The 26,689-nt window shown below is 45.2% G+C and overlaps 1 protein-coding gene across 2 annotated transcripts in view; it reads right to left on the bottom strand.

Annotated features, from left to right (window-relative positions):
* MICU1 (mitochondrial calcium uptake 1) overlaps positions 1 to 25,183 on the bottom strand; it is a 94,363-nt gene extending 69,180 nt beyond the window's left edge. The window contains exons 1-3 of one of the 2 annotated variants that reach the window (XM_080348043.1): positions 25,131 to 25,183; positions 24,288 to 24,364; positions 13,471 to 13,632 (exon numbers count right to left, since the gene is read on the bottom strand). In XM_080348043.1, coding sequence (XP_080204169.1) covers positions 13,471 to 13,631 — 161 coding nt within the window. In that variant the 5' untranslated portion in view covers position 13,632; positions 24,288 to 24,364; positions 25,131 to 25,183. Of the gene's footprint in view, positions 1 to 13,470; positions 13,857 to 24,287; positions 24,365 to 25,130 lie in introns of those variants that run through there. The other variant, XM_080348042.1, reaches the window with a different exon arrangement.
* Between the last annotated feature and the right edge of the window lie 1,506 nt (positions 25,184 to 26,689).

Below are 26,689 nucleotides of genomic sequence, written 5' to 3' on the forward strand. Positions count from 1 at the left end.
TTTCCTACGCCTCACTTGTAAAGCGGTTTATAACCAGACAGAGCTCAGACCACACTAACAGCAGTGCAATTATAATCTCTAAAGAAACGTTAACATGTCACAAGCAACAAAGCAAACAGTTTGACTAAATCATTTCTCTTTCTAAAGCACTTGACAGCACAAACATCCCAGCCCGCCTGCAACTTAAGCAAAGCTGCCTTTACTTTGTATTCCTGATGATGTATTTTGGACTCATCACAGAGGATGGGGGCCACTCATTAGCCAGATAAAGGCTGGTACTTCGGTACTCCCCATAACTATGAACGCGGTCATTTGCAGCTCATTCAAACAAGGCTGAAAACAAAAAACAAGGGTTTTTTAAGTCTTCCAAGCCATAAGCAAAAGGCTACACGCATTTCATCCTACCAGCTTCCTGGAAAACAGATGTGGTGCATGAAATTAACAGAGAAGAGGCTGTGCCTGTCTCCTCAGCAATACACAGTCTGCAGCAATCTCAGCACATCATCTCCCAAGGAGTAGAAATAAGGTTAGGTGCTCCTTAATTTAAATGCTATCGGAATAAAAGACAACTCACTGCTTACCAGCATCCAATAATTCACTAACAGCTATAGCACAGGATAGATAAAGAACTCAAATCCTTCCACAGCACTGGTGGGAAGAAAGAACTTCGCTATGATAGAATAAACTCCCAAAGAACACACAGTAAATCACGACAAAAGCAAATTAACTTCTGTTCATGTTGCAAGAACTACTGCAGCAAGGTACCAAAAGCACTTGAACAACCACCGAGACTCCAGCATTGCTCTGAAACGCAAGAACCCGCAGCACCACGGCCAGGTTAAAGCAGTTCCAAGGTTATAGCCCACGTTGGGACAGAGTACAACTGCATCGCAAGGGTTTGATTTAATAAAACACACAATGCTTGGTGAAGAGCAGTGAAATAAATAACTTACGCTTTTTCTATGGATAAACAACGTCTAATCCAATTCCTTGTATTCCTTAAACACGTGTTCATTAGAGCATAAGCAAAACAGCGCTGGGTGCGCGGGGGATTCACTCCGCCCAACACACACACTTTTAACAATAAGAAGCGTGCTTAAATACAGTATGGTATTACATATTCATAATGACCCCAGGAACGCCTATACATATTCATAACCTTTCCTCGCTTCTGATTAAAATGATTCTCAGATAATCAGTTCTTCCCCTGTTGCGCCTGTGCAGTGCCACTCGGTGAATTTGAGGAGGGGTCTTTGGGAGTCTTTGGATGAAGCTCCTTCAGCTTCGTCACAGTGGACTTTTTACCTTTGGCTCATTAGGAGGAACTGGCTGGAACCCAAGCTACCAAACCAACTGGAACCAGACTGGTGCCTCCTTTTTGCTGTAAATCTCGGCTATCTTGTCTCCTCAAGGTTGCAGCTGGTGCTGTAAAACTTCATATCTTGGCATTTAATGAAGTCCTGCTTTTTTTTAAGCACAATTAGTTACATACAGCTCTAAACTAGATATTAATTATGTGGTTTAAAATGTTAGCTTGTTAGTAGGCCCTTATTATATAGTTGCTTAGCCCTTAAAATGTTAGTTCGCTCTATCAATATAACTTCCTAACTTTTTACATAGAACTTCACCACCTTTCCCTTTTCCAAGTTTAGAGTCCGTGCATCATTTGGTTATACCTGTAAACATTAAACATCTTAGCACGAATCACAGCTGCATTTTTCACAGCAGTACTCATCATACCTTTTCACGCCAAATGGAGTCTAACACACCAGCCTTTCCTTTCTGAAATGGTCCTGAGCCTTTATTCACCAATATGTTTTTGTAAGTTTTATAGCAAAGCACCACCATTAAGACACCAATTGAACCAAACTTTCAGAGACAGGCTCCAAACCCGAGTCCTCCACAAGCACCTTCAGATAAAGAAATTAATTCCCTCCGAAGAGCCAGGCGGCTGATGTGTCTCTGAGCACGAAGCCCAGGCTGGCACGTCTCCTGAAGCCTTCCCTGCAAGTTTAATCAGCCCGGGCACATCCTCGCAGGGCTGCGGGTTTGGCTGGTGTGCAGGTCACTGGAAGACGCCGTTGCCAGCTGAGGCTGCACCAGCAGCGCTGCCGAGGAAAACCATGTGTAAGCAGGACACCGGTCTTAAGTAGCTCTGAGAGAATCTCTTGGGAAAAGGTCCCAGGGACAGAAAAGCAGCAGAAAAATTGATTGCTTATCTACGTAACCAAACTAATCCATATTAAACATGCCAGAGAATAGCTGTATCGGTAAGGATTTACTCCTGTAATGCTTGACTGGCAGCTAGCAAGCCAGGGAAGAATAGATGAAATTCAAAATCAAACATTTCCAGCAAATCCTACACGGTCCTTTTCAATCCATCACACTGTCAAGCCAGCTGGCTACAGCGATCCCAATGCAGGCTGATTACAGGCGGCTTTCCCCACCTCTAGTTTATCCAGGTGATTAACTTCGCTCTACAGTTACATCACCATCCAAGCACGCAAGTAAAATTACCTATGAGAATAAAAGCAGAATTTGTAGTCTACTTCTCAGAAAGCACAATCCTACTTCTCAATTTGTAGTCTACTTCTCAAGCAAGGTTTCAAATAGTACCTGCTATTCCTCACGTCCCGGCCACAGCCCCAGCTACTCACTGAATTAACCACGGAAGGATCTGCCCCCTACACACACCTACAACTCCCTGTATTTTACACCCTGCACAACCACGCTCTGTTGAAATCCTCAGCTTCCAACAGCTGCGTCTTCCATAGTGCACCCACATAAAGGCGTCTTTCAACGCAGATGGCAGCGTACGGCTGGAAAAACCTCACGGCTCCAGGAATACCCACCTTGCTGGACGGCCATGAGCAAGGGAGACTCTCCACCTCCTTTTTTGATGAGACTGACTTTCCAATGGTGGACGTGTTGCTACAGCTTCTGCACAAAAGGGAAATGAAAATACAAAGGCTCCCTTCACCGTGTGCCAGGATGAGCTGCCGGTCTCTCTCTGTGGCTGCCACACTTCCCAATCCCTTCAGGCTTTTTTCTTCCCTCCGTAAATTAAACTTGAGGCAAAGGCCGTATTTCCCACCTACTCAGTAATTTCTTCTCTTAACCCATAGAGAAAGCCAACAATCAAGCATAAGATTGGGTTCATCATCCCTGAAGAAAACCACCTGGCTACCACAGAGGGCTGCTCAGCACTAAATTCTCCCTGAGCAAATTGTCCTTTGGGAAAGCCAAATGCACGCAACCACGCGATGTACATCCACGGGGAATCCTGGGACTTACACCAGGCACTGGCACAACACAGCACTGCAGCAGCTCTGCCACTGAGAGAAATCACAATCTCTCACTTGAAAGTTTTCTTCCTCGAGAGAAGCAGAACAGCGTGCTAAAAATCACAAAGCTCTGTGCCAGAGATAACAACGCTCAGTCATTCTAATCCTGAAGGCAGTAGACAAGGACTTGGCTATCAGATGCTATTTAGTCTCGGAAGGAAATGTAGGGGATCTAACAAAAAATGGCACACTCCGGAGTTAGCAAGGACATTGTCACCCAGCAAGAAACAGGACAGGAGTCCTGCCTGACAGATGTGCCCTTCAGTTGACTGGGGTTACCGTTCTCCCTGGACATAAACATCTGGAGACATTTAAGGTTTAAAAGCCACTTAAAACTTCAGACTTTATATTGAAATGCAAAAGCAAGCTGGGACACAACATTCATAGGCAACCTCCAGGGACTGCAAATACAGTCTTACAGTCTCATACTCAGCTCAAACATATTCAACTAAATTAATTGGCTGAAACTTTAATACTTTGGTTAATAAATTAACCAAAAGTGATTAAAATCCACAGCCCAATTGTCTGCAGACATTCAAACCCACCTGGACGTGACCCTGTGTGATGCGCTCTGGTGACCCTGCATTAGCAGGTGGGTTGCACTGGACGATCTCCAGAGGTCCTTTCAGCCCCTGTCTGCGATTCTGTGTAAGGACACCGCAATCAGCTGCCGGGGAGAATTTATTCCATCACCGCTCTCTCCATCGCCAGCGAATTGCTAAAAATAGGTGAGACAGCTGCCTGTCACGACCAGCTCGGAGGCACCCAGCCCTGCCTTGGCAGCAGACGAGCCCATTCCTCATGCTCCCTCCCACTCGCCTCCACCACGGCCCAGTTTAGGCACCAGCACGTGGGCGCAGACAGACAGGCCAGCGCTCAAGGACCTCGGCTTGAAGAAGATGAACCTGAGTGGCGGTTGCTTTCAGTCACAGCTGGAACTCACCTTGTATTTGCTCCTGGGCAAATGCAGGCAGGACCAGCAAGGGAATGGAATAAAACAGTGAGGGTGGCAGGGATAGCGAGAAGCACGACAGAGGATGACCACGTACACCTGGTAAGATCACAGCTGGCATCCTCTTCTCTATCCCTGGTACCCCAGCAAAAGACAGCAAGCTCAGTGCTGTCAGTCACCAGCATCGCTTCTGAAAGAACAACAACACAGGTTGAAAGAATAAGGAAGGCAAAGTCTCTGATGCCACAAGCTTTTTAAGGTGCCCTCAAACACACAGCACCCTTTCTTTCCACTCTTCTATTACACTTTTTACAATACTTGAGCTTGGCTTTATCAGTTTCAAATTACGAGTCAGATCAACAGCTACAAGTAAGGCTGACTTAGAAAGGCAGCTACCAACTGCTGAAGACGATTTTATCGTGTATTCGAAGGTCATACCCAAAGGTGAGAAGAATGCCATAACTGCTAAAAAATACAAGTGAAAAAGCTCCCAACTTGAGTGCAGAAGAAATCAAGCCATGTAGAAATAAAGAAACAGAAAAGATGGGAAGAGAAAATTAAATATACTCCCTATAAATGGAAAGCTAGATAGTGTAGAAAATTGATAAGGGATCTAGAAGGACCCAAGGAGGAAGCAATGAGAGAACACGACCTTTTTATCGTTCAAGTTACCAGAAACAACAAGGAGCGCGTAATAAATGGAGATTACTGTTTACTGTGTTATTGCAAGTGCCATAACGATATATTTCCAAGTGAACACTTAGACTGTTTATAATGCTTTATATTCTGTATGTCCTGATCTTCAAGAGACAGCACAGACTCACTCTCTCCACTGGAATGTCAGTGGAAGTCTGTACAACACAGCAACACTGGAGAAATGTATTTGCTACTCATGTCTTTCTAAAGGTTTCTGCACAATTTTGAGGTTTAGTCTTATGAAGAGTTGGCTGAGACTCTCTGCCCAAGTCCTATTATGTCCAGTAAGCCTTGGCTCATTGCTATTAATATTGAAAGAGTAGAACAGGGCAATAGGTGTTATCACAGGCCTGTTACTTAGACAAGACTGACGTTGGACAGAGGAGACAAGATGATCTAGGCTTGCTAATTAAAGCACAGTAAAGAAGAATTTCATGACAGTCAACAAGGGCTTATGGAAAATAAGTCTTATGCTAAATAGATGCCATTTCTTGATGAGATTACCAGTTGTTGACAACTGCTTTAGCATTCGCTTAATGAATGCAAGTTCTCACACTGTATTATTCCACTTGCCACTAAATGATATTGTGGTTAATAAGCCAGAGCAACGCAAAAATCAACACAAAACATTCAGTGGATTAAAAACTAGCTAATAACATGCTTCAAAATGTGAGCATTTGATCATCAACGAGTGGCTGAGCTTCTCCCAAACCCTGCCAAGGGTGAGTTCCTGGCCCTATGCCACCTCTCTTATTAATGAGCTACAGAATAGATGGCTGGGGACTCAGGGACTTGATCAATCAAGATTCAGAGAGCGCTAGAAATTAGAGTCTCATTTGCTGGGTAAGCTGAGCACAAGCACACAATACCCACCAAAACATCCGAAAAGCAAGAGGAACAGCCACGCACAATGAGCACAGACATCTTGACATGACTGGTTTCATCCATACCAGACATTAACGCCTGTGAAAGACACTTTGGGCTTTAGCAGATCATCGGTTGATTATAAGTCCTGGCGAATCATCGGAGGCTTACGGACAAACGCAAACCTTGTGTGTACAAGTACAGGAGTCTCAAATCAAGTCTAAATATTAAATACTGCTCTTGTTCGGCACCCTCTTAAGCTACTGTGCTCAGGCTCTGCAGCTTTTAAGCATTTCTTTTTTCTCTAAGTCCTACTCAATCAAAAGCCACAAATTAAATATTTAGTAGGGTAAGTTTTTTTGAAGTCAAAGAGCTTACTCCTCCCAAGCTGAGATGAAGGAGTAAATTGATCATAGTTTGTGTTCCTGGTAGAGGAACAAGCTGAAAAGCTCTGGAACGCAATAACACAGCCAAGAAGTGGCTGAAGGGAGGCACTAGCATACTCAGAGGCTGAGAATAACACGGAGCCTTGTTCACAGTGATGATAATGAGCTGTTTCCCCGATGTACAGATTCTGTTCCCTCAATGGTTTCTAAAAAGAAACAAGACTGAGTGGGCTTCTCCTGCTGACTTAGGGGGAAATAAGCTCAAGCTCAAGCAGAGCTTAGCTGAGGCAAGCCAAGTAATTCTGGGAACTTGTCTGTCTTAAATCTACCTGCACCTTCAGCAATCAAGGAGCTCATTTGCACAGAAGCACTAGTCACTTACCAGGCACGTTATACATACAAAGTGTGCATATGTGATGTTATACACATCAAATATTAACTGAACAGAAACTGATGAGCACCGGAGAAAATAAATGTTGGAAGTTCTAAGTTCCTTGAAAATATTTAGTTTCCCTGTAAGGACAGGCAAATCAGGTCTCTATACTTACATAAAATGTGAACATGAGTTCATTAATCCAAAACACACTGTTTTCCGTCTAGTTTAACTATCCTGTATCTATAATTAAGTGTTGTGAAGAACATTTAAGAGAGACCAGCCCCAGCACCCAGTTATCTAGCAGGGAAGGAACATGAATTCTCACCAGCATCTGTTCCCTGTCCCAGACTGTCCACTCCAATGCAACAAGCCATTAAGAGAAGATGTGCTACAACATTCATCACTGCAGCACCTGCTTTTGTTGTGCACACTACAGAGTCAGCCCTGTAAGGCAATAAGAAATGGGTGAGCTTATTCGCATGCAGAGAGCAAAGCAGGTGTTTCCACACCAGAGCATTTTACAGGCTCCCAACAAGAGTGTTTGTCTACCTGACCGTGCTGCTCCATCCATCTTCATTTCCACCGAGGACACCAGAACACAAGAGAGCAAATGTAGAGCTACGGTAAGCGGTGTCACCCAAGGCCTGAATAATTCTCTAGAAATAGAGAGGAACTTGAGGTGGTGAGCGGGGCAGAAGTGTGCTTCAGGCATCTGAACACCGACTCTCACAGCTAGAACGTGGAAGATGGGGTTACTTAAATGCAGGGGACACCTTATTGCTTTGGGTACCTAAAGGAGTGTGAAACCTTTAGTTGGCTAACAGGAAAAGGTACGAAGGTTACAAGATCCCTTGTGGAGGAAACGAGATCCCTTCAGATTTCTTAATTCCCCTGGAAAGCTGGGCTTTAGCTACAAGCAGAGAGCAGGGGAAGGTCTCAGGAGGCCGGTGGCAGGAATAACCCAGCACAGCTCTCCGGCCAGACTGAACTCACACCTGGAAGAGCAGAGAAGGCCATTCCTGTTGCCCCTTTCCGCTCTCCGGCCCGGGATGCGCTCACACAGCCACGTGCTTCTGAAAATCCGGCCCTGTGCTCTCCGGACAGAAGTCCCAACAAATTCAACTGCAAGTCAAGGAGGGGCCAATTCCCTGCTATACCTATATTAATACCAATTTAAAACTGTTCTGCTCTAACAAACTCTATGGTATTTAATAGCATTATTCCCTTCCCAGCCAGTACCTCATACAACCCCTCAGCTGTTTTGGCAGAGTGAAAACAGATGGGCTGCATCACATTGATAAAAAGCCACCTCAACCTCACAAGCCTTTTGTTCTCTTCAGCTGGCCCCACAAGCCGCAGTAACACATCATCCCACCAAACAAAGCTGGTGGAAGCTCTGCGTGCAAGTCTCAGTAACAGCCAACTGCAGGAGACAGCTTAAGCTGGAGAGGTTTATCCAAGTAAAAAGTGATAAAAAAAACCCCATGGTTTGGCTAATGTCTGTTCTAAGCCTTAATTAATGAACATTATGCCCATCTCCAGTTTTCTCTTTGCTTCCTCCCCACAGATCCAACCTTTAGCACAGCCCAGGAAGCAGCTGGGCCGATGGGTGATGGTGGACGCTGAACATCATAAGAAAGGTGACAGCCATGGCAAGACTCAACCTGAACAGGGTGACACTCAATGACTGCATTGGCACTTCCAAATCAGGAACTCATCAAAACTAAGTGATAGTTACAATTTCTGTGCTTCCTCCATTGAGCCAGAAAATGATTCCCCTACTCAGCTCCCAAATGATGTGGCTTCTGGAGAGATGCTGCTTTCCAGGTAGCTCCTACAGGTCGGCCAATGCGGTCTTGGGGACTTGGGCAAGGTGAGCAGCTAGTTTTGAGTTAACTGGTGCAAAGGGGAGGCAGCAGGCATGAACTTGCCACCAGAGGGCTCCTGCATTTAAAAAAATAATATTAAAAAGTGCCATTTCCAGTCACATTGAAGACCCAGGGTTCAAATGACACTTATCCTGTTAATAGACAGAGAATTCAAAGTGTTGTCCCCATAAAGTCGCAGCAAACCAAGACAGTTCAGGAAGCACCTTCTTGCATTTCCACTTGGCTTCTCTGCACAAATTCCATCTCCAATTTGCTACGTAACATTTCTCAGAATCATACTTGGGTTGGGAAGGACCTTAAAGATGCTCTAGTTCCAACTCCCCCACCATGGACAGGGACACCTCTGCTAGACCAGGTTGCTCAAAGCTTCGTCCAACCTGGGCTTGAACACCCCCAGGGATGGAGCATCCACAGCCGCTCTGGGCAGATGTCCCAGTGCCTCACCACCCTCATGGGGAAGAAGTCAAATGTAAATACGACATTATGAACACGTAGCGATCCAGGGCTCTGCAGGCCAGCTGAGGTCGTTCTTAGATGTTTTCTGAATTGACTCCCGTTTGACTTGGGCTCATTCCATGGCGTCGGATTCTTTCCTTCCCTTAATGCTCATGGGTAAAAATAATACGAAGCCAAAAGGCACCTGAAAGGACACAGTGCTCTTTCAAGATACCACTCATAGATCAATGTGTCTTCAAGCCTTAAGAGAAAACCTTCGGCACAGCAATCCCAAGGATGGTCTCTTAAGTTTGTCACTTCTCCAAGAATGAAAAAAAAATGGAGTAGAGCTCTCAAAATAAAAACTGCATGGATAATACCCACATTTTTTTCATCTTCTCTCTCCTACATCAGGTTAAGTATTACCTGACACATTTATAGCTATAAACCAGGTTTCTCTCCTCTTGACTCTGATTTATGTGGTTGCCTTCATTTTGCTAGAACAAAGATTTTTAAAGTCACAGTTCCAGCTGACATAAGATATTTCCAACAATTCTGCCATTAAAAATGTATTCTAAGCAAATTACTCTAAAGCCCTTAAGACAATGATGCAAAAAAGCAATGCATTCTTAAACAGACTTCGCTAAGGGCTGATCTAGGCTTCAAAATTAATTACAGAAGCGTCAACGGAGAAAAGCCGAACACAAAAAGCTGCGAAGGTCAGCAGAGCAAGGAAGATGAAGGGTCTTTCCTACAGAGGATCTTCCAGTAAAGCAAGTGAGCACTTGATACAAGATGGCCAAAGGAACAGAGTGGAAGAAGAAATGGTAAGAATGGAAAGAAATCTGCAGAAGCGGCAGCCAGTGCTGAAACAGCTCAGCTTGCTGGGGAGGAATGGACCCTGAAAAAGGAATGAGAATACACCGCCAGGGCTGGGAACAGGCATCTCGAGCTTGATGGCTTCACCGTACGCACAGGATGCGGCAAGAACCAGAAGAGCGCAGACCAAGGCTGAGGAGATGCAGCAAAATAAGCCCGAGAACCACACTAGACACAAACGCATCAGTAGCAAAGACCTCACTAACCAGCTTCCAGAGCAACACAGTTATACTGCTCGCGTTCTTACCACTAATATATTTGCAAAAGGATAAAAGCTTAAGCATCTTTCTGTGCTCCCCAAAGGCACATGGGCTCCCTTATTTCCCTCAGTATTAGGCTGAGTGAGAAGCTCCAGCACTGAAAGGCCAATTTAAGTGCTTTCAGATGCCCACTGGCCACAGGCTTAGCCAGGAAGGTTTGTGGCACAACAAAGATATTTGTGAGCTTTTCACAACACACTAAATCAGTATTTGGAAGTACAAAGACAGAACGCAACTTTTACTCGAGTAGCAGTAACAGAATATTTCTTATAAACATTAAGCTTGCTGCAAACTGCGAGGTTCAGTACTTCTCATACATTAATGCCTCATTTAGATTAGCCAATGACTGCTCCAAGATTTATTTCAATTAATTAATTCAGTTCATTATATCAATGCCCAGATACTTAATTGCTTGTGTTGCCAGCTGGAAATCCTCAGAGTTTAAGTTATGGCTTAGCAAGGGTAAACTTCATTAGTCTTCTAAGCTCAGTTCTTTGCATTGCTGAAGTATTCTTCAGCACAGCGGAACGGAGCAGCATGTAATTCCTGTTGTGTAATTATTTAGATGAGATATATTCCCCTAAAAGCAGGCAGTAGGACCTCCTGGAAGACAATGAGGGCAACAAGACTCCCTGCAATGACAGTGGTGCAGGAGGCCACGCACAGATGCAGATCAAACACGAAGGTCCCATCACTCCACCTTAGAAGACACAAAATAAAGTCTTTCTTCTCACATCACACAACCACTGGGGTTTTTTATATAGATATTATCAATCCTTGACTTCTCCTCCACCTTTGTGTGGGCTGCCTTTCCCCGGCACTGGCTCCTGATTCTGGTCAAAGCATAACCTACAGAATCCAGATGAAATGCACTGGTTTCAGGCTGCACGTGAGATTCAGAAACCACCTGAGAAGTCCTGCCTTCATGCCAAGCGGTGGCAATGGTAAGCTCACATACACGCATCCCCACATCAGCCCCTTTCAGCAAGGTTCATCACCATCAGAAGCACAAGAAACGTGTTTTGGAACAGAGAGTTTGAGGTTTTATTAAGTACTGGTGAGAGATGCGGTGCTGCTCCCCACGTATTAGTAAAGAGATGGGGCACTTACACAAGGCTCTATTTTCTTTTCCTTTAATTATTTCCCTTCCTCTAACGCTGCCTCATCTAGTACTCACCTAGCCCAAGAAGTGCGAGACTTACAACTGCTTCTTGATTCAGCCTGTTACATCTTTAATGTCTTATCTGTAGAGAAAAGTAGCTCTAAGAAAACAAAAAGAGGGAGACATCCCTCACCTTGCAAGCCAACTTCACTGACAGCCCGACAGCATAACTTTCTGCATTCCTTATTCAACAGCACTGGAGGGCCTCAGCTTCATTGACAGGCCATCCATGGTGAGGCAGAATATCAGCAGGCGCATATTCCTTGGTAAAGTGACATGCCAAAGGGACAGAAACCCTTTGCAATACTAAGAGAGCCACACTCAGGAGCTGTGGGACCCCTCAGAGACTGATTATGCAACACAGGAGAGTCTCGTTATCACAACAAATCACAGTTACCTCATTAAGCAAAGGAAAACAAGCATCACAGGTCATCCGCACGACAGACCAGCTGCACCAATAGAACTGGTTACACCAAGAACCTCCCTAACCTGCTTCCCATTTAATTATTGCTGCAACATTTAATTAATCAAGATCACTTACTACTAAGTATATATACTCAGATGCACATGTAATTTATAGACTGCAGAGAGAAATGTCCATTTTCAGTGACACTTGGCTTATTCAATCCCTGTGCCCTGCCTATATATATATATATATATCTATCTCACATATTTACCTTTTAGAACAAATTCCTTATACTTACTGCTACTTCCTGTAATAACCCAGGATATAAGTACTTGAATAACCCAGGATGTCACTACAAATGTTTTTTTTTTAATTCACCTACACTTTGAAACTTGACTAATCATGCAATGTATATATTGTGAAAGATAAAAGGAAATTTGCCATTGCTCATCCCTCATTTATTTAAACAGTGTCAACATGACTAGAGTGCTCTCAGCTGAGCAAGGTCAAGCCGGGCCAACATGCCCAGGAGCCTCCAAGGAACAGCCAAGTACTCCAGGAGCCAAAAACCAGTCTCTGAAATCAGCTCTGCCCTAACACTCCGCATAAGTCGAATGGCTCTTTGCTGCAGGCAGCACCATCCTGCCAGTGAGACGCAAAGAAAACAACCGGCAGTTTGGCCACTGGTAAAAGCAAAAGCAAATGTGCAGCAGGAGGGAGATATTAACTCGGTGTTAGGTAGGGCACAATGTCCTACCTACTTTACAGTCACACTGAGGATGTTTTAAGCGAAAAAAGTGCTGCTCAGTGCCCTACCTGAACAGGGGTGTTCTCCTGGCCATCCCCGCAGAGGCCTTCAGGCCCTGTGGATACACAGGCACTACGTAAATGCACATTATTAGCAAAATGCAGCCTAAGGCAACGCTGTGCTGGATCACTGTGTTCTTCCTCTGCCTGAGCAACTCCTTGGAGCACACAGAGGTTTGACAGCTCTAGGAACAGCCAGAACATTTCGCATCATCTTCCTCCTGTTCCACTAAAAGCAGAGCCTTCTAGCCACACCACAGGTGAGCAGGGAGATGGCAATTAAACACCTAAATATTGGAAGGGAAACAAGACAGATTTTATTCTGAAACTCTAATTGCAGCCACGAGATAAAGTGACACTGCTGGTGCCACACAGCCTCCACGTTCCTAAGGAAGAGAAGGGAGTCCTTGATTTATTTCATGGGCCCAAGGTTCAGCAAAGGTCACCTCAGACAAGCACAAATATCCACTTTTTCCTTGCAGTTACCAAAGCAATCTTTGAGCTTCATTGCTCAGAGTAGGCGTGTGCAGGCTCTGGTGCTTAAAAACCTCCTGAGTCTTGCACACAGCCACCTTAGCACCAAGAGATGGACCGTCTCCTTCTGCTCCTCCGCTCTGTTTTGTACATGAAGCGGTGAGCAGAACGCGAAAAAAGCCAGAGGAGCAATCCAGGTTGGTAAAGTCAACAGATTTCTTTTTGCACGACAGCACAGTCCCTGTAGCATCACCACGAAGCTGGGCAGCAAACCCCACCAAGGGCAAACGGCCTGTGCTGAGGACAGCTCAGCCCTGCGCTTCTTTACTTCTCTCTGGCTACTCACAGCAGCAAAGAAGCTCCACAGGGAGTCAGCAACAACCACTCCTTCCACGCAGAAGCAGGACAAGCAATAACGCTTTGCGGATTTTAAACCCATCTGCAGGTACTTACCACAGGACCAAAGCAGCATGAGGTCTCCAGCAAAAAAATAAAGTTAAAAAAAATACATATCTATCTATATATACAGTTAGACATTACCTCTGCCAAAGGAATCTGGCACTTGCCGTCGCTGCAGTCGTTCCTACGAAAGCCGTCACCACGAGCCTGCGCCGCGTCCTGGGGTGATGAGCCGTCCCGTGGTAACGCCGCGAAGCCGCAGCCAGCCCCGCCGCCACGGGGAGAAATCGAAGGCGAAACATCCTGGAGAATAAGAACAGCACGTTAACACAACAACAAACAGTTTCCATTTGGGGATTCTCGTGCTGACCCTCGACCAGATATCTGCTTGTATTCTTTTTTCTAAAAGAGGAAAAGTTAGAGAAAATAACTTTTTATTAGCAGATGTTTATTAGCTGTTCCGAAATAGGCGTGTGACCTAATAAACAGCAAATTACAAGTATTATGCGTTGGCATACACCCAGCTGACCCACCTCGCTGTCACATCCCAACTCTCTACTCAGCTTCCAAATTCCCCTGCAGTCTTTCCCCAGTGTGCGGCATTAAGAGGGAACATTTGCACACTTGAGTGCCAAGGCACAGAACATGCGGGTAGATCTTACAAGCAACTACAGCAAGTAAAAGCCATTTGGCCAGAAGGAAAGACACACCTGGATTTTAAAAGGCAAATTAAACCAAATGGCAAGCAAAGTAACCAAACAAAACCCCTCAAACCCAACCCAGTCATTTTACATTTCCTTAAGAAAACCCTGCTGCTCTCCCATCTCTGTTTTAGGTAGCCTGGAGCAAAACATTTATATTCAGCTTCAAGTATAAGGCAAGATTCAAAGTGTCAAAACTCATAAAACGGAATCCACACGCTGCTACGCGCACAACGGTACACAGACAAATGGGAAATCAGGATTACAAATCTAAATGGTATTAAAACGGAGAAACGTGAACTGCAAAAACGTCACCTCATCACACACAGCGGCTACAGGAGCCAAGGCAATTTTTGCAAGCTCACAATATCCTAGGTGAAAGGTAAATGCTGCCTTTGGAAAGGTGTAGTGCCTTTTAGCAAAAGAAAGGTTTTATTTCTAACTGACGCCAATTCAATTTTCTGATCCCGGGGTCAGCCTTAAAAAAAGAAACTGGGAGCAGAATTGTGAGAGAGAGAATTCCGAAGGCCAGCAAAAACATTGGAAATGGAGAGCAGGGGAGCAGCGGCCCAATTTTGTCCTTTTGTTCCCCATTCTTGCGGATCTGTTCCAACGTTTCCAGCCAGTGAATAACCACGGAACACAAAACAACGCCGCATCTTTTGGGTTCTATTTGCTTTTGCAAGACAAGGTGCCACCGTGCCGTCCTGCTAAGCCATCAACTGCCAGCAATGAGAAGCTTGGGACAGCTCCACGCAAACACTTCTTACTAGGTAAAGCTATGAAAAGTTGAATATTTACTGTGCTTTTCCCCCAATTAAAGCAACATGAAGTGGTGACGTGAATTTAGAGAGGGGAAGACACACATAAAATATTCAAGAGATGATTCTGAGTGCCAGAGCTCAATATCTTTTAAGGCAAGAGGTGGTGGAGATAAGTCTGAAGGCACAATCAAGAACGCAGTGAGGGGAAGAATTGTGCTGCTCCCAATTCCTGCATCTCAATGGCATTCATTTCAGATTCATCTGTGCAAATATTAAAAACCAACTTCACAGTCGGCATTACCATTTTATTGATTCCTTTAAAAAAAGAAATAGGCTTAAAATTAAAGTTTTAATGGAACGCCGCCAGGCAACAGTGTCTATTCTCCAGTCTTCCCCAGCTCTGAATAACAGGAGGTTTTGTTATGAAAAACAGCTCTTATTTCAACTTGAAAATTATTTCCATCTTAGACAAACCTGCTGTACCCATTTTATCTCCAGGGATGAATTTCTGTTGCATATGCAAAGAAAAACCTGCACATGGTATTTTCAGCAGGAAGCTCAAGTTGCCCTCACTTGGGTTCCCCATCCTAATTACAGCTTTATATGCATAAGATACAATGGATAAGGGAAGTGTTGCCAGTACCATTTAATCAGTCCAAATGAAAACCAAGCCCCGCAGCGCCTACTTTTGAGCTTGGAGATATTCTTTATAACATTTCAGATTGCTGGCTTTAGTACTGCGTAAATGTTTTCTCTGTCTGAGCCCTAAGAAATGATAAAGTACCCACTTTCTCCAAGTAATCGCCATCCTTGAGAGTGCCGGGATGTTCACCCAGACAGAGCTCACTCGGTAGCAACTCCCAAAAGAGCTGGAAACAGGCAGTTGCCATAAAAACCCTAAAACAAAGAGCATCCTTATCTCAGAACAAGAAAAGCACTTTGGAAGCTGAATTTTTCATGCTTTGCCTCTGCAGTTATATGGGCCCTCATGATTTTTTATTATTTTAGTTTTAATCGGAAGCACCGTGGCGCTTGGTGTTTTCTTTAGAGCTCCGGACTTTAATTCAAGATCACTCAAGAAAGCTGGTGCTTGCTTTTAAAAGAGATGAAAAGTAAGCATCCTGCGCTTGTGGCCAGGAAGCCAATGGTACCTGGGGTGGGTTAGAAGGGGGTGGTCAGTAGGTCAGAGAGGTTCTCCTGCCCCTCTGCTCTGCCCTGGGGAGACCACACCTGGAATCTTGTGTCCAGTTGTGGCCCCTCAGTTCCAGCAGGACAGGGAACTGCTGCAGAGAGTCCAGCGCAGCCACCAAGATGCTGCAGGGAGTGGAGCATCTCCCGTGTGAGGAAAGGCTGAGGGAGCTGGACAAGAGGACACTGAGGGGGGACTCATTCATGGGGATCAATATGGAAAGGGGCAGTGTCAGGAGGATGGAGCCAGGCTCTTCTCAGTGAGAACCAATGATAGAACAAGGTGTAATGGGTTCAAACTGGAACACAAGAGGTTCCACTTAAAGATGAGAAGAAACTTGTTCCCGGTGAGGGTGGCAGAGCCTGGCCCAGGCTGCCCAGGGGGGTTGTGGAGTCTCCTTCTGTGCAGACATTCCAACCCGCCTGGACACCTTCCTGTGTAACCTCATCTGGGTGTTCCTGCTCCATGGGGGAATTGCACTGGATGAGCTTTCCAGGGCCCTTCCAACCCCTGACGTTCTGGGATTCTGTGAACTGCAGCACCAAAAGCTGAACACCGCGATCTGCAGTAGGATAAGGAATAAAACTGAGATAAAGTGTAAGACTCCAAAGAACTGATGTGATTACAGCTCACGATGAGCAACCTGAATTCTTGTAATGCAGTAAGTGATTTTTTTTTTCTTTTAACAACATACAACAAAATCAGAGGAGAAAACACCAAACAAACAAAACCACACAACCCCAAAGTACTGAAAATAAAGATCAAAGGTAAACGTTATCATGATGTTCTAGCAATATCACTAAAAGGAACCTGCCGGTCATGGTTTTGTTTCCAAGAGGTAAGCCAGTCTTGAGTTCTTGCTCAGAACAGATCTACAGCTACTTTCAGAGGCTGAATTAATATCCTTGGGCAAACGAAAGATGGATTTTTTTCCAGAAAAGAATTACAAATCCGCTTTTGTTTGTGCCTCAAGACATGCGTATGGCTTTTTATAAGCAGAAGAGTCAACAGTCTTGAAGATTATTAAACAAAGTTTTGCTGACTGTCTGTTCCACCACCAAGTATAAGCAAAACCCGCTCCTCAGAGCCCAGACACTTCAAATAACTAAAGAAAACAGCCAAAAATCCACCTCGCTCCAACCTCCTTGCCCAAAGGGATCCGACAGCCCATCTTGGCTTCCTCTGTCCCCTTCGGCACCGCGTTTTTGTGCCCCAGCTCTGTGGTTTAAGCCATTTTTGTGCCCCAGCTGCTGCAGCAGCTCTCGCTGTCATACAGGTAACACGCTGCAAAACGGAACAGCACTAAACCTCATTTATCTGTCATTTAAGGCCAAACGCGTTAGCACCTTTGACATCCAGGAAAGCCACAGAGCCATTGGGAAAGTGCCGCTTCCGAGACAACGGGCGACGCTCAAACCCAGGACATCCAAATCGCTTCAAAGAGAAGAAATGCAAAATTATTTCATATACGTACTCCTTGATGTGGGTATTTTATTTGACCAAATGACAATCCTCTGTCCACTAGCCTCTTTTTTAAGGAAATTCAGGCAGGCTCTCTGCTTCTCCCCCCACCACAACTAGAGCACCCAAACGGACCCGGATTTTTCAGTGGACATAAGAACTCTCTTTTTCATATTTGAAAAATGATGTAAAAGACTTGCTTCTGTTTTTCCGGTATCCGAATTAGCTGGTAGTTTGAACACCGAAGGCTCCAAGCAGCCCGGCCCAGGGAAAAGGGATTTCTCTGCACTCATGCACCCCCAGCATTGAAGTTTCTGTAGTCCTTTTTGGCAATCCAGAACAGCCCCTGTTTTTAAGATGAAACGCACTTCAAGCGGCTTTTTGATGTCCAAGCTGAGCTTGGTGGCACAAGCACATGAGAGGGAGAATAGTAACTGAACAAGCTGACATTTAACTTTTAATCAGAGAAGGGTTCACAGGCACTTTTTATTTAAACAATTTTACTAGGACATGGTAAGCTTGCACGGTAGTGCAGAATATCAATCATAAATTTAAATGAAAATATTTTGATGGAGCAAGATCTTAAAAAAGGGATTTGCATTTACGAGGCATTACTTGGGCATAAAGACCTCTGCAAGGACTGGCAGAGAACAAGTCACTGAGAACAGCAACAGCTTTCTGCAGCCGTTTCTTTAGTAAAAAGCAAAGTTTGCCATTGCAAAGCACACGAGACATCCTGATCCAGCAGCTGCTGCAGGAAGATTGCTCACCTGTCCCCATCTCAGCCCCCAGCTGTCAGTCACACCTCACCCGGCCCTCCTGTCTGTCTGTGCAAGAGGAGGAATGGGAAGAGGGGAAGGAAAAATTGCAAGAGGGGGGAGAAATATATGACAATTAAAACCAGTAGGAAGGAAAAGTCAGGACACAAGGGAAAGGGCAATAGGGAGAGGGGTTTCACCATCAACACTAATATAGAGATACTTAATGTAAAATAGATGAACCATGGGGAAAAAAAAAACCTCCCAGCATCAAATCTGCCTCCTCTAAGATTAAATTACTAATTTGGAATTGTCTTCCCCCCAGTTCTCCACACTTTCCATTTACAAACCAGCAAGAGAGATTTGTACAAGGGTAATTCATACAAAGGGTGGCAGGGGGTGAACTCCAGCTACTGAGGCATCTGGATCCGCTCCTTCCCCATCCCCAAGAGAGACCAAACCGCTCCTGCTCTTCTCCTCTAACTCCAAATTTACACCTTACCCAGTGCAATTTTCAGATAAAGGATTACTCGCATTACCGAAGTTATCAGCTTACCAGGACATATAAATCAGTTTCCAGAATGAAAACGAAATCTAGCAGCAAAAGTAATTTCTTCTCAGGTATGAGATAGGGGCAATATTTAATCACATTAATTTCACCGGAGAGGGGAACCACATTTGTTTTGGAACACAATTCAAGTTGATTGAGAGTCTATGAAGCATCAATCCATAACACGCTGCCAGGTCTTTAGCAGAACCTAAGCCATAGCCTGGCAATTTCTTTCCAGCTGTCACTGCACTAAGGGTTCACCCCTTCCTAAAATCCTCAGCCCTGAAAAACTCACATTCCCCAACACTGCAGCTCTGCAACTACAGACCCAACCATCACCTGACAACCCCTGGGGTCAATCAGTGCCATCCTTCAAATAGCCAGGACTTGACATTCACCTGCATCCTGCTCCAAATGCAGCTGTTACTAAAGCTATTGCATCTCATAATGTCTTTTACAATCCCTCCTAATATTGTGCTACCAACACCTTTTGGTATTCTGCAATCACCTCACCATTAACACGGCCTATTTAGTGTAACGATTTACCGGGACGATGTCCGTTAAGACTCCATTATTTATGCCATCCTCATCTCAGGAGTTGCTTTATTCTGCCAAATTGATCCATTTAGCTTCGTAACACACAATGTGAACATAAAAGGACAAAATTGTGGCTAGCTGGAATCCAATTTGTTACACTACCACTTCTACACATAGGTGTTCTTCCTTTCGACTTATCCTTACCACTAGTTGTACTTAAATCAAGAGATATGTAGGATTCTTAGTTACTATCAGCTGGTCTAATCCCTCCCCACCCCATTTTCAAGCTCCACATACCCACATATATGTTGTAACTGCTTGAAAACTGTCTTTGCCCATGCACACTTGCAAACATTTAAAGGTAATTTAGGATAAAGACTTTGGTGTCAACTAAAAAGGCAGAAGCAGCATCACCTGGCAAGCTCAACAGCAACCCCACATCTGACCTGCTCACCGAGTTGCCCGAGGAATCGCAAGCAGACAACGACACCACAAACTGCAGCTTTTGAGAAACAAGTGGAAAAATGAGCATACTCAAACACAATAAAGCAGTTACATCTGCTACAGCGGCACAGAAAACAGCACCTTTGACGAGGATACAATATCCACTTGCTACTTCAGTCAGCCTCCAGCAACGCACGGTAGGTTTTTAAGGGGCAAATATAACCTCCCAGAGAAGTAAGTGCTAAATGCTACTTTCTCCTTGTTGAAGTTTTCCTTTCCCCTCCTCCCATTCCTTAGGCTTTTCTACCTAGAAAATATTACAGGAAACCCCAGCACTGACAAACCCACTGGAAACACCTCGCTAGAAGCCAGTCAGTAACTAGTGGAGCTGCAAAAATAAGAACCAAATAAAACCCTTATCTCACCTCTTCCTAAAGATAATGACCCTGGTTCATGAGCTACTTCCACCTAATCAGTCCAACGGGAGATGTTCTTTTTGCAGTCACTATTCCCAAATAATTGGACTGTCTTTGCAAACGAATCAGAGGAGCAGGCGCACCAGAGCAGAGGCATTTTGGCTGGAGGAAAAATGACACCGATTTGAGGTAGAAAAGGTTTGTTAGAGGCGGGGGAAACAAAACACTTGTGTCTTTTTTCTGTAGAAAATTATGACCAGCAGGCATACAGCTGCTCAGTGACCCAAGTGATTTAACTTGCCTTGCACAACCTGTGTCGATGGGACGTGATTCTCCTGAGTTTCACACCAAATGGAGACCCTCCTTGACCTTCCTTCCCTTTGTCCGGGTGACAAACACAAGAACAACGTAAAAATAAAAACCCCAGAGCAGTAAAGCAGATTTAAGAGGTGTTTGTTCTTAACGAATAAACATGTGTTTCACAAGAAAATAATCCTGGAAGAGAAAAATCTAAGTAGCCTCAGGAGAAAGTAGAAGCCTCACTAGGCTGTGCAGGTGACAATTCAACAGGCTTGAGTTATCTGAGGAGCCACGTGCAGCTCCAGACACAGAAATGCTTCTTTTTGGGGGTAGAAAAGCAGAGGATCATCTCAGAATTTGCCATGGCGAAGCCTGTAACTCTCTTTCTCTCTGACAAGGAGGAAAAAGATTTGTGAACCCACTGGGAATGTGAATTTCGGTATCACCATATGGTAATTACCCCTTTTCCCATTCTGTCTTTTAAATAGAAACATCATCTGCCCCAGTCACGGCCAGTTGCTTCTTTAAAAAATGCCTTTTCTGCCCAAAGCACCACACTTTGACGCCATACATTCTAAGAAATTTCAAATAAAAATCTTACTGAAACACACAAAAAAGTCACAGCATCTGCATTTCATGTACCAGACGGCAATTTTTTGGGAAGAGAAGAGTGCTGGTTCCCCCTAAAAAAGGAAAAGCAAGTCTGAACCGCTGCAGTTGCTTTTCCAGCAACACTCTATTAGTTTAGCTTGAACTTCAGAGAGAAAAAAAATATGGATAAGCCTGGCAAGTACCTTGTGGTTTTACAACACGACCCAAGGAGCTCGCTTTCAGCATCAACAAGCCAACAATACATCCTTGGCCCCATCCAAGGTGGCCGGGCAGATTGCACATGTGTACACACATGCTGCTGTGAAGCAAATGTCCCACCAAGCAGAGGACCAGGTAAGTCATGGTGCTCAATCGCTACCAACCAGCACCTCCCTCCCCGCGGCCATGAAACCAAAAAGCAAAACATCCACCAGCAGATTGAGTTGTTTTAGCTTTGCAGTCCACCAAAACTTCCACCAAGAGAAAAAAAGGGAATTATGTTAATGGCAACCACAACCTTCAAAGCACACAATGAAAGACATCGTTAAAAGACTGTAAGAAGAGCTGTTAAAAAACATATGTAGAATAAAAACCACCTCCTCACATCAGTGCAGAGGGGGGCAAACTCCTGGGCAGCTCCAAGGCATGGCAAACCTGGTGCACACACACACAGAGCATCCAGCACAGTGACAATCCTCCTGTATTTTTGAACACCAACTGGCATAAGGCAGACAGCGGTTCCTGCAGATTTTCCTCATGTTTGTACCATAGCTATGATTTTAGTGAAGAACAAAAATACAACTACTCTCCTAGCTCTTGAAGCAAAGATGCCAGAGACGGAAAGTTTACATTGAACTAATGAAAACACAGATGTTAAAGTGGTGGTACATAGCACAACCAGTCTATACAGATACCAATCCCCACGTTGCCATAGAGCAGCTTCGTCTGCATCGCAGACTGACACACTACAAATCACAAAGCCGCAGATTCACAGCTCTCACGTTTCAAGCGCAGGTCAGCGGCAGCGTCGGTCACCTCAAATCATGACGACCTTTCTTGCTGTCTGCATGAGGATCTTGAGTTTCACTTCGAAGAGCTATGAACTCCAACACTAACAGGAAAACTCAAGAATTTGAGCTTGAGACACCCTGGAGAATTAAAAGTAAAAACCCCACCCTACAGAAGCCAACTGTTCTCTATATAAAGCAATCATTTTTTGGTTGTTTATTTTAAGTCACTGATTTGTTTTGCAGCGGGTTGAGGAAGGGTGACAAGCTGTCCCAGGCTGCAGGGACAGAAGGGAAACCATGTAATGAATCAGAGGCTGTTGATGCAAAGCATTTAAGGTCACATATTCAGGGCTACTTGGCCGTGTATTCACACCCGCGGCTACTTGAAATTCCCAGCTACAAGGCAAAGACAACCCAGAATTCACTAGCCAAGGACTTTTTGGATAACGCTACAGGAGCCGCAGCAAAACTATCTACGATCCAAACACTCAAGGTGTTGATTTTTTCTCTATTTTATAGTATTTTAAATATTTCGCTAAGGGGCAAGCCTGCAAACACTTTCAGATGGTATGTGCTTAGGCACTTGGATTTTGCTGAGTCCTTGCATTTCTCACTAAGAGTGTCAAACACACCTCCTCATTAAGAGATGGCCATACCACTCACAACACAGCTTTCTCAAAACTCTTCTGCTTTTAAAAAGGTAAAAATACTCTTATCAAAGGCATAGAACGCTGGCTACAAAACTCCACAACCCTGGGTAACTGTTTCCTACTGAATTATCTCAAACAGCATCACACTTACACCAAAAAGGTTTTTTCACTAACACAATGTCCCAGCTGGAAGTAATTAGCAATTATGGTTTTTTATTGTTGTTCACAAGCATCCTCATTCCTACTGAACTGCACTGTGTTAAAATACTGTGCACCAGCAAGGCCCCTGGAAACTAGGGAAGAATAAAACAAGTATTTCTACACCCCAGCTCAATCCATTTGAAGAAGTGTTACTGCAGCAAAAAAGAACAGCACACAGCAATGCGTTTTTATAATAAACCCAACATGCTTGCTACAGAATTTATTTTCCTCAAGAAATGCAAAAACAGTTGTTTCCACATTCTAGATCTAAAGACAGCTGATGGCTCCTTCAAATATCACCTGAAAAATGTAATGCTTATGGGAAACTGCTTCAAAGCCCTTCTGAGACTTCAAATGATTTGCAAGTCTTGCAGTTTGTCCCGTTAAACCACCCGAGGAAAACAGCACAATCTCTCTCTGAAAACGCTACCGTGAGGTTACCCAGGAACTTCACTTCTCAGCCCAAGAGGCACAACATGAACCCATAGACAGAAGTTACACAAGGACTAAAAAGGCACAGAGAGCCCCCAGTAGGCAAATATTAACGATGTAAGCAGGGCACACCATTCTTTTTCCTCCAGAGCACAAAATTTCAAACTGTCTTTAGTTTGGGAAGCATAATGTATACCACAAAAGCTTCTGCAGAAAATGGGTCATCTAGAGAACAGGCCACTTCAATAAGTAAACAAAGAAAAGGGGTTACATGAGCTTAAGATATGCACATTATACTTTTTCTTACATACTACTGAATACCAGAAACTTTAAAAGGATGGTTATAAGCCACAGGACCCTCCATGCCCTCTTCTGGCAGCATCTATATTGGCTAAAGAAGCTGCTGCCCCCAAACTGGTGCCCACCACGACCCCCTCCAGAGTCCCAGAGAAGTGGGCAGCAATTATGCTAAAACACATTCACCTCATACTTAGGGCTGGCCAAGAAACGCTTTGCTGCTCCAGATGAACAAATGTACACAGTTTAAGCATCTTCAATTAGTTTTTGTTGTGTGGTTGTTGATTTTGTTTTACTTTTCAAGACACCTCCTTCAAATAAGTTTTTACTGAATGCATAAAAATAGTGAGTTGCATTGGGTTTGGGTGGTTTTCTGGACATATAATGAAATTGGCACAACTAATGTCCACGCAGTGGACTTTTCCCACAGCTCACTCCCACACCTGTTTCACTCCTCCTTCAACAGGGTCATCAACACACCTGCAGAAAGGCAACTCATTTTCCTACAGCTTTAGGAAAAATTGGGGGCAATGCTTCAGAACAAGAGTGATTCCAAGCAGGGGTCAGATTTAAGGGTAAATATCATACAGATTATTAGTTCAGGAGAGTTAATGGTACCTAAGTGCTGCAAGTTGCATCGCCAGCAGCCACCCTTACCTGTAGCACAAACGTATCCACCCTCAGCTGTGGGTCAGGAACAGGGGATTATTTCTCAGTAGTTGCAGGGCTGTGTTCTAAAAAACAAGAAGGAAACATAACAAAAGATGATAACTCTGTGGTTCACACAGCCTCCCCTCTGGCAGGCACGCTCTGCATTTTACTGCTCGCACCTCACACTGCCCACCAAATAAAGCCAGGAGGGGGGAAAAAATGGTCGTGCAGCTGATTAAAACAGCCAGGCCGTTAATTCAAGTGTGTTTCTAGAGGAGAAAGCCTCCAAAAATCCTGCCTTGTTTGACCCCCTCCACTACCAGTCACCAGACCCCACCAAACACATTCACATTTGTCTTTCCCGCGCAGCTCGTTAAACCAAAGGCAAACACGGTATTTCTCAGTCCTGTCACGATAAAGAACGGGCCTTCCCACACCCTCAGCAATTTATTACCCAAATTCACCCTTTTTCCACAGACAAACCGCGCGTTACGCGCAGTCGGGTCATTCAGCGAAGTCAAAGCTGCTTAACAAACCACTATTAAAGAAAACCCGTTTCGACGTCTCTGTAACACACAGCGATAACTCCCCCAGCCCCGGCAACGCCACAGGAAACAACAATAAACCAAGCGCGGGAGCAGCGACTCGACCCCAAAACGCTCCTCGCAGGCCCAGGCACCACAAGGAGGACTCCCCTCAGCCCCCGGGCCTGCGCCCCTCAGCCCGGGGAGGGGAGGGGAAGGGAGGGGCGGAGCGGAAGGACCGCCCCCGGCTGTGCCCCCTATGCTGGTTTGTTTTGGTTTATTTTATTTTATTCTGTTCCGTTACGCCGCTCCCGGCCGCGCTCACCTCAGCTCGGCCCCGCCGCCGCCACCCGCCCCGCCTGACGGAGCTCAGGCCCCGGCGCGCTTCCGCGGGCTGAGGCAGGACGGGAAGGGGTGGGGCCGGGGCGGGAGGGGCGTGGTCTGCGCGGTGGGGGCGTGGTTTGTGGCGAGAGGGCGGGGTCCGGGCGTGGTCTACGAGCGGGAGGGGCGGGGCCCCTGTGACTCCCGCGCGGCGTTTATAGTTGTTCTGGGTCTATACACCTGTGTGTAGGGTCTCAGGGGCTTCTATACAGGTCCTGAAAGTCCTGTGTGTAGGGTCTCAGGGACTTCTATACAGGTCCTGAAAGTCCTGCGTGTAGGGTCTGAGGGATCTATGTGTATAGATCCTGCGATGCATGCATTTCCTGTTGTGTTTATACATCATTCGTATAGGTGCTGTATAGGGCTTGTATATAGGGCTCGAAAGACCGATATACAGGGTCTCAGAGGCTTATATTGTAGGTCCTGAAAAGCTTGTGCGTAGGGTATGAGGAGCCCATCTGCAGGTCTGGAAGGGACTGTTATATAGAAGGCTCTCAGGGGCTTATATATAGCTCCTGAAAGGGGTCTTAGGGGCTTATATATAGCTCCTAAAAAGGGTCTCAGGAGTGCATATATGTAAGGTCTGAGAAGCCTAGAAATCCAGGGCCTGAAAGGCTCTATACACAGCGTTTGCGGGGTCTATATGCAGGGTCTGAGGTACGTGTGTGTAGGTTTAAGGCACCAGGGGGCTAAGGCAGCTGCCTATAGGGTCTGAGGGGGTGCAAGGCCTTGGCCATTTTTGCCATACGCTGTTAAGTCTCCCCATTTTTATTTCTGCAATAGGTAATTCTCTCCATCCTTGCAAATGCTTCACACACTGGAGGGGCTCCCCGCTCACCCACGTCCATACTGGGAGCAATAAGCTATGGAGGTGCCCTGAACACTGAAAAACCTTCTGTGAGGTCCAGAAACCCAGCACGAGGAGGAAAGAGAGCTTTTCTGTCACTGTAGAAATGCAAAAAATGTCATTTTTCCGGTGTGATGCCTAAACTGCAAGTGCCTTGGCAGTGGATGAACTGAAGTGCTTTCTCTAGGCTGTTTTGTTTTCCTCCTGGCACACGTGGCTGAGCAATCCCCTGTGTTTCTGATGACAACTCGCTTTAAAACCAAAGGGATTCTCTCCTGAGGAATGTGGCTCGTGAGCAGGTAATAGCGCAGGGTCCAGCGCGGTGGCGAGGAGAGGTGACAATGCTGGGTGACCCGAATTAGCAACTAAACCGCAATCATGGTCTGTCATATCTATCCCTCACCCCCCCAGCTGTGCCCGCAAGCCTGGCCATGCACTATTAACCATGTTTGCCTATTTCTGCGTGGGTTTCCTCCCTCTGCTATTGAATTTACAAACAAAATCTTCATGGGAGGTTTTATCTTTTCTATTGACCATAATATTTACAAAGTGCTGGGGAGATATTTCCACAGAGCTGCCAGCCTGACGCCTCCCAAAACAACAAACTGGGGAGGTCCTGGGAGGGGCTCAGGATGATGCCCACAGGGTTAGGAAAC

This window comes from Nesoenas mayeri, assembly GCF_963082525.1.
Source record: "Nesoenas mayeri genome assembly, chromosome: 7".
NCBI lineage: Eukaryota > Metazoa > Chordata > Aves > Columbiformes > Columbidae > Nesoenas > Nesoenas mayeri.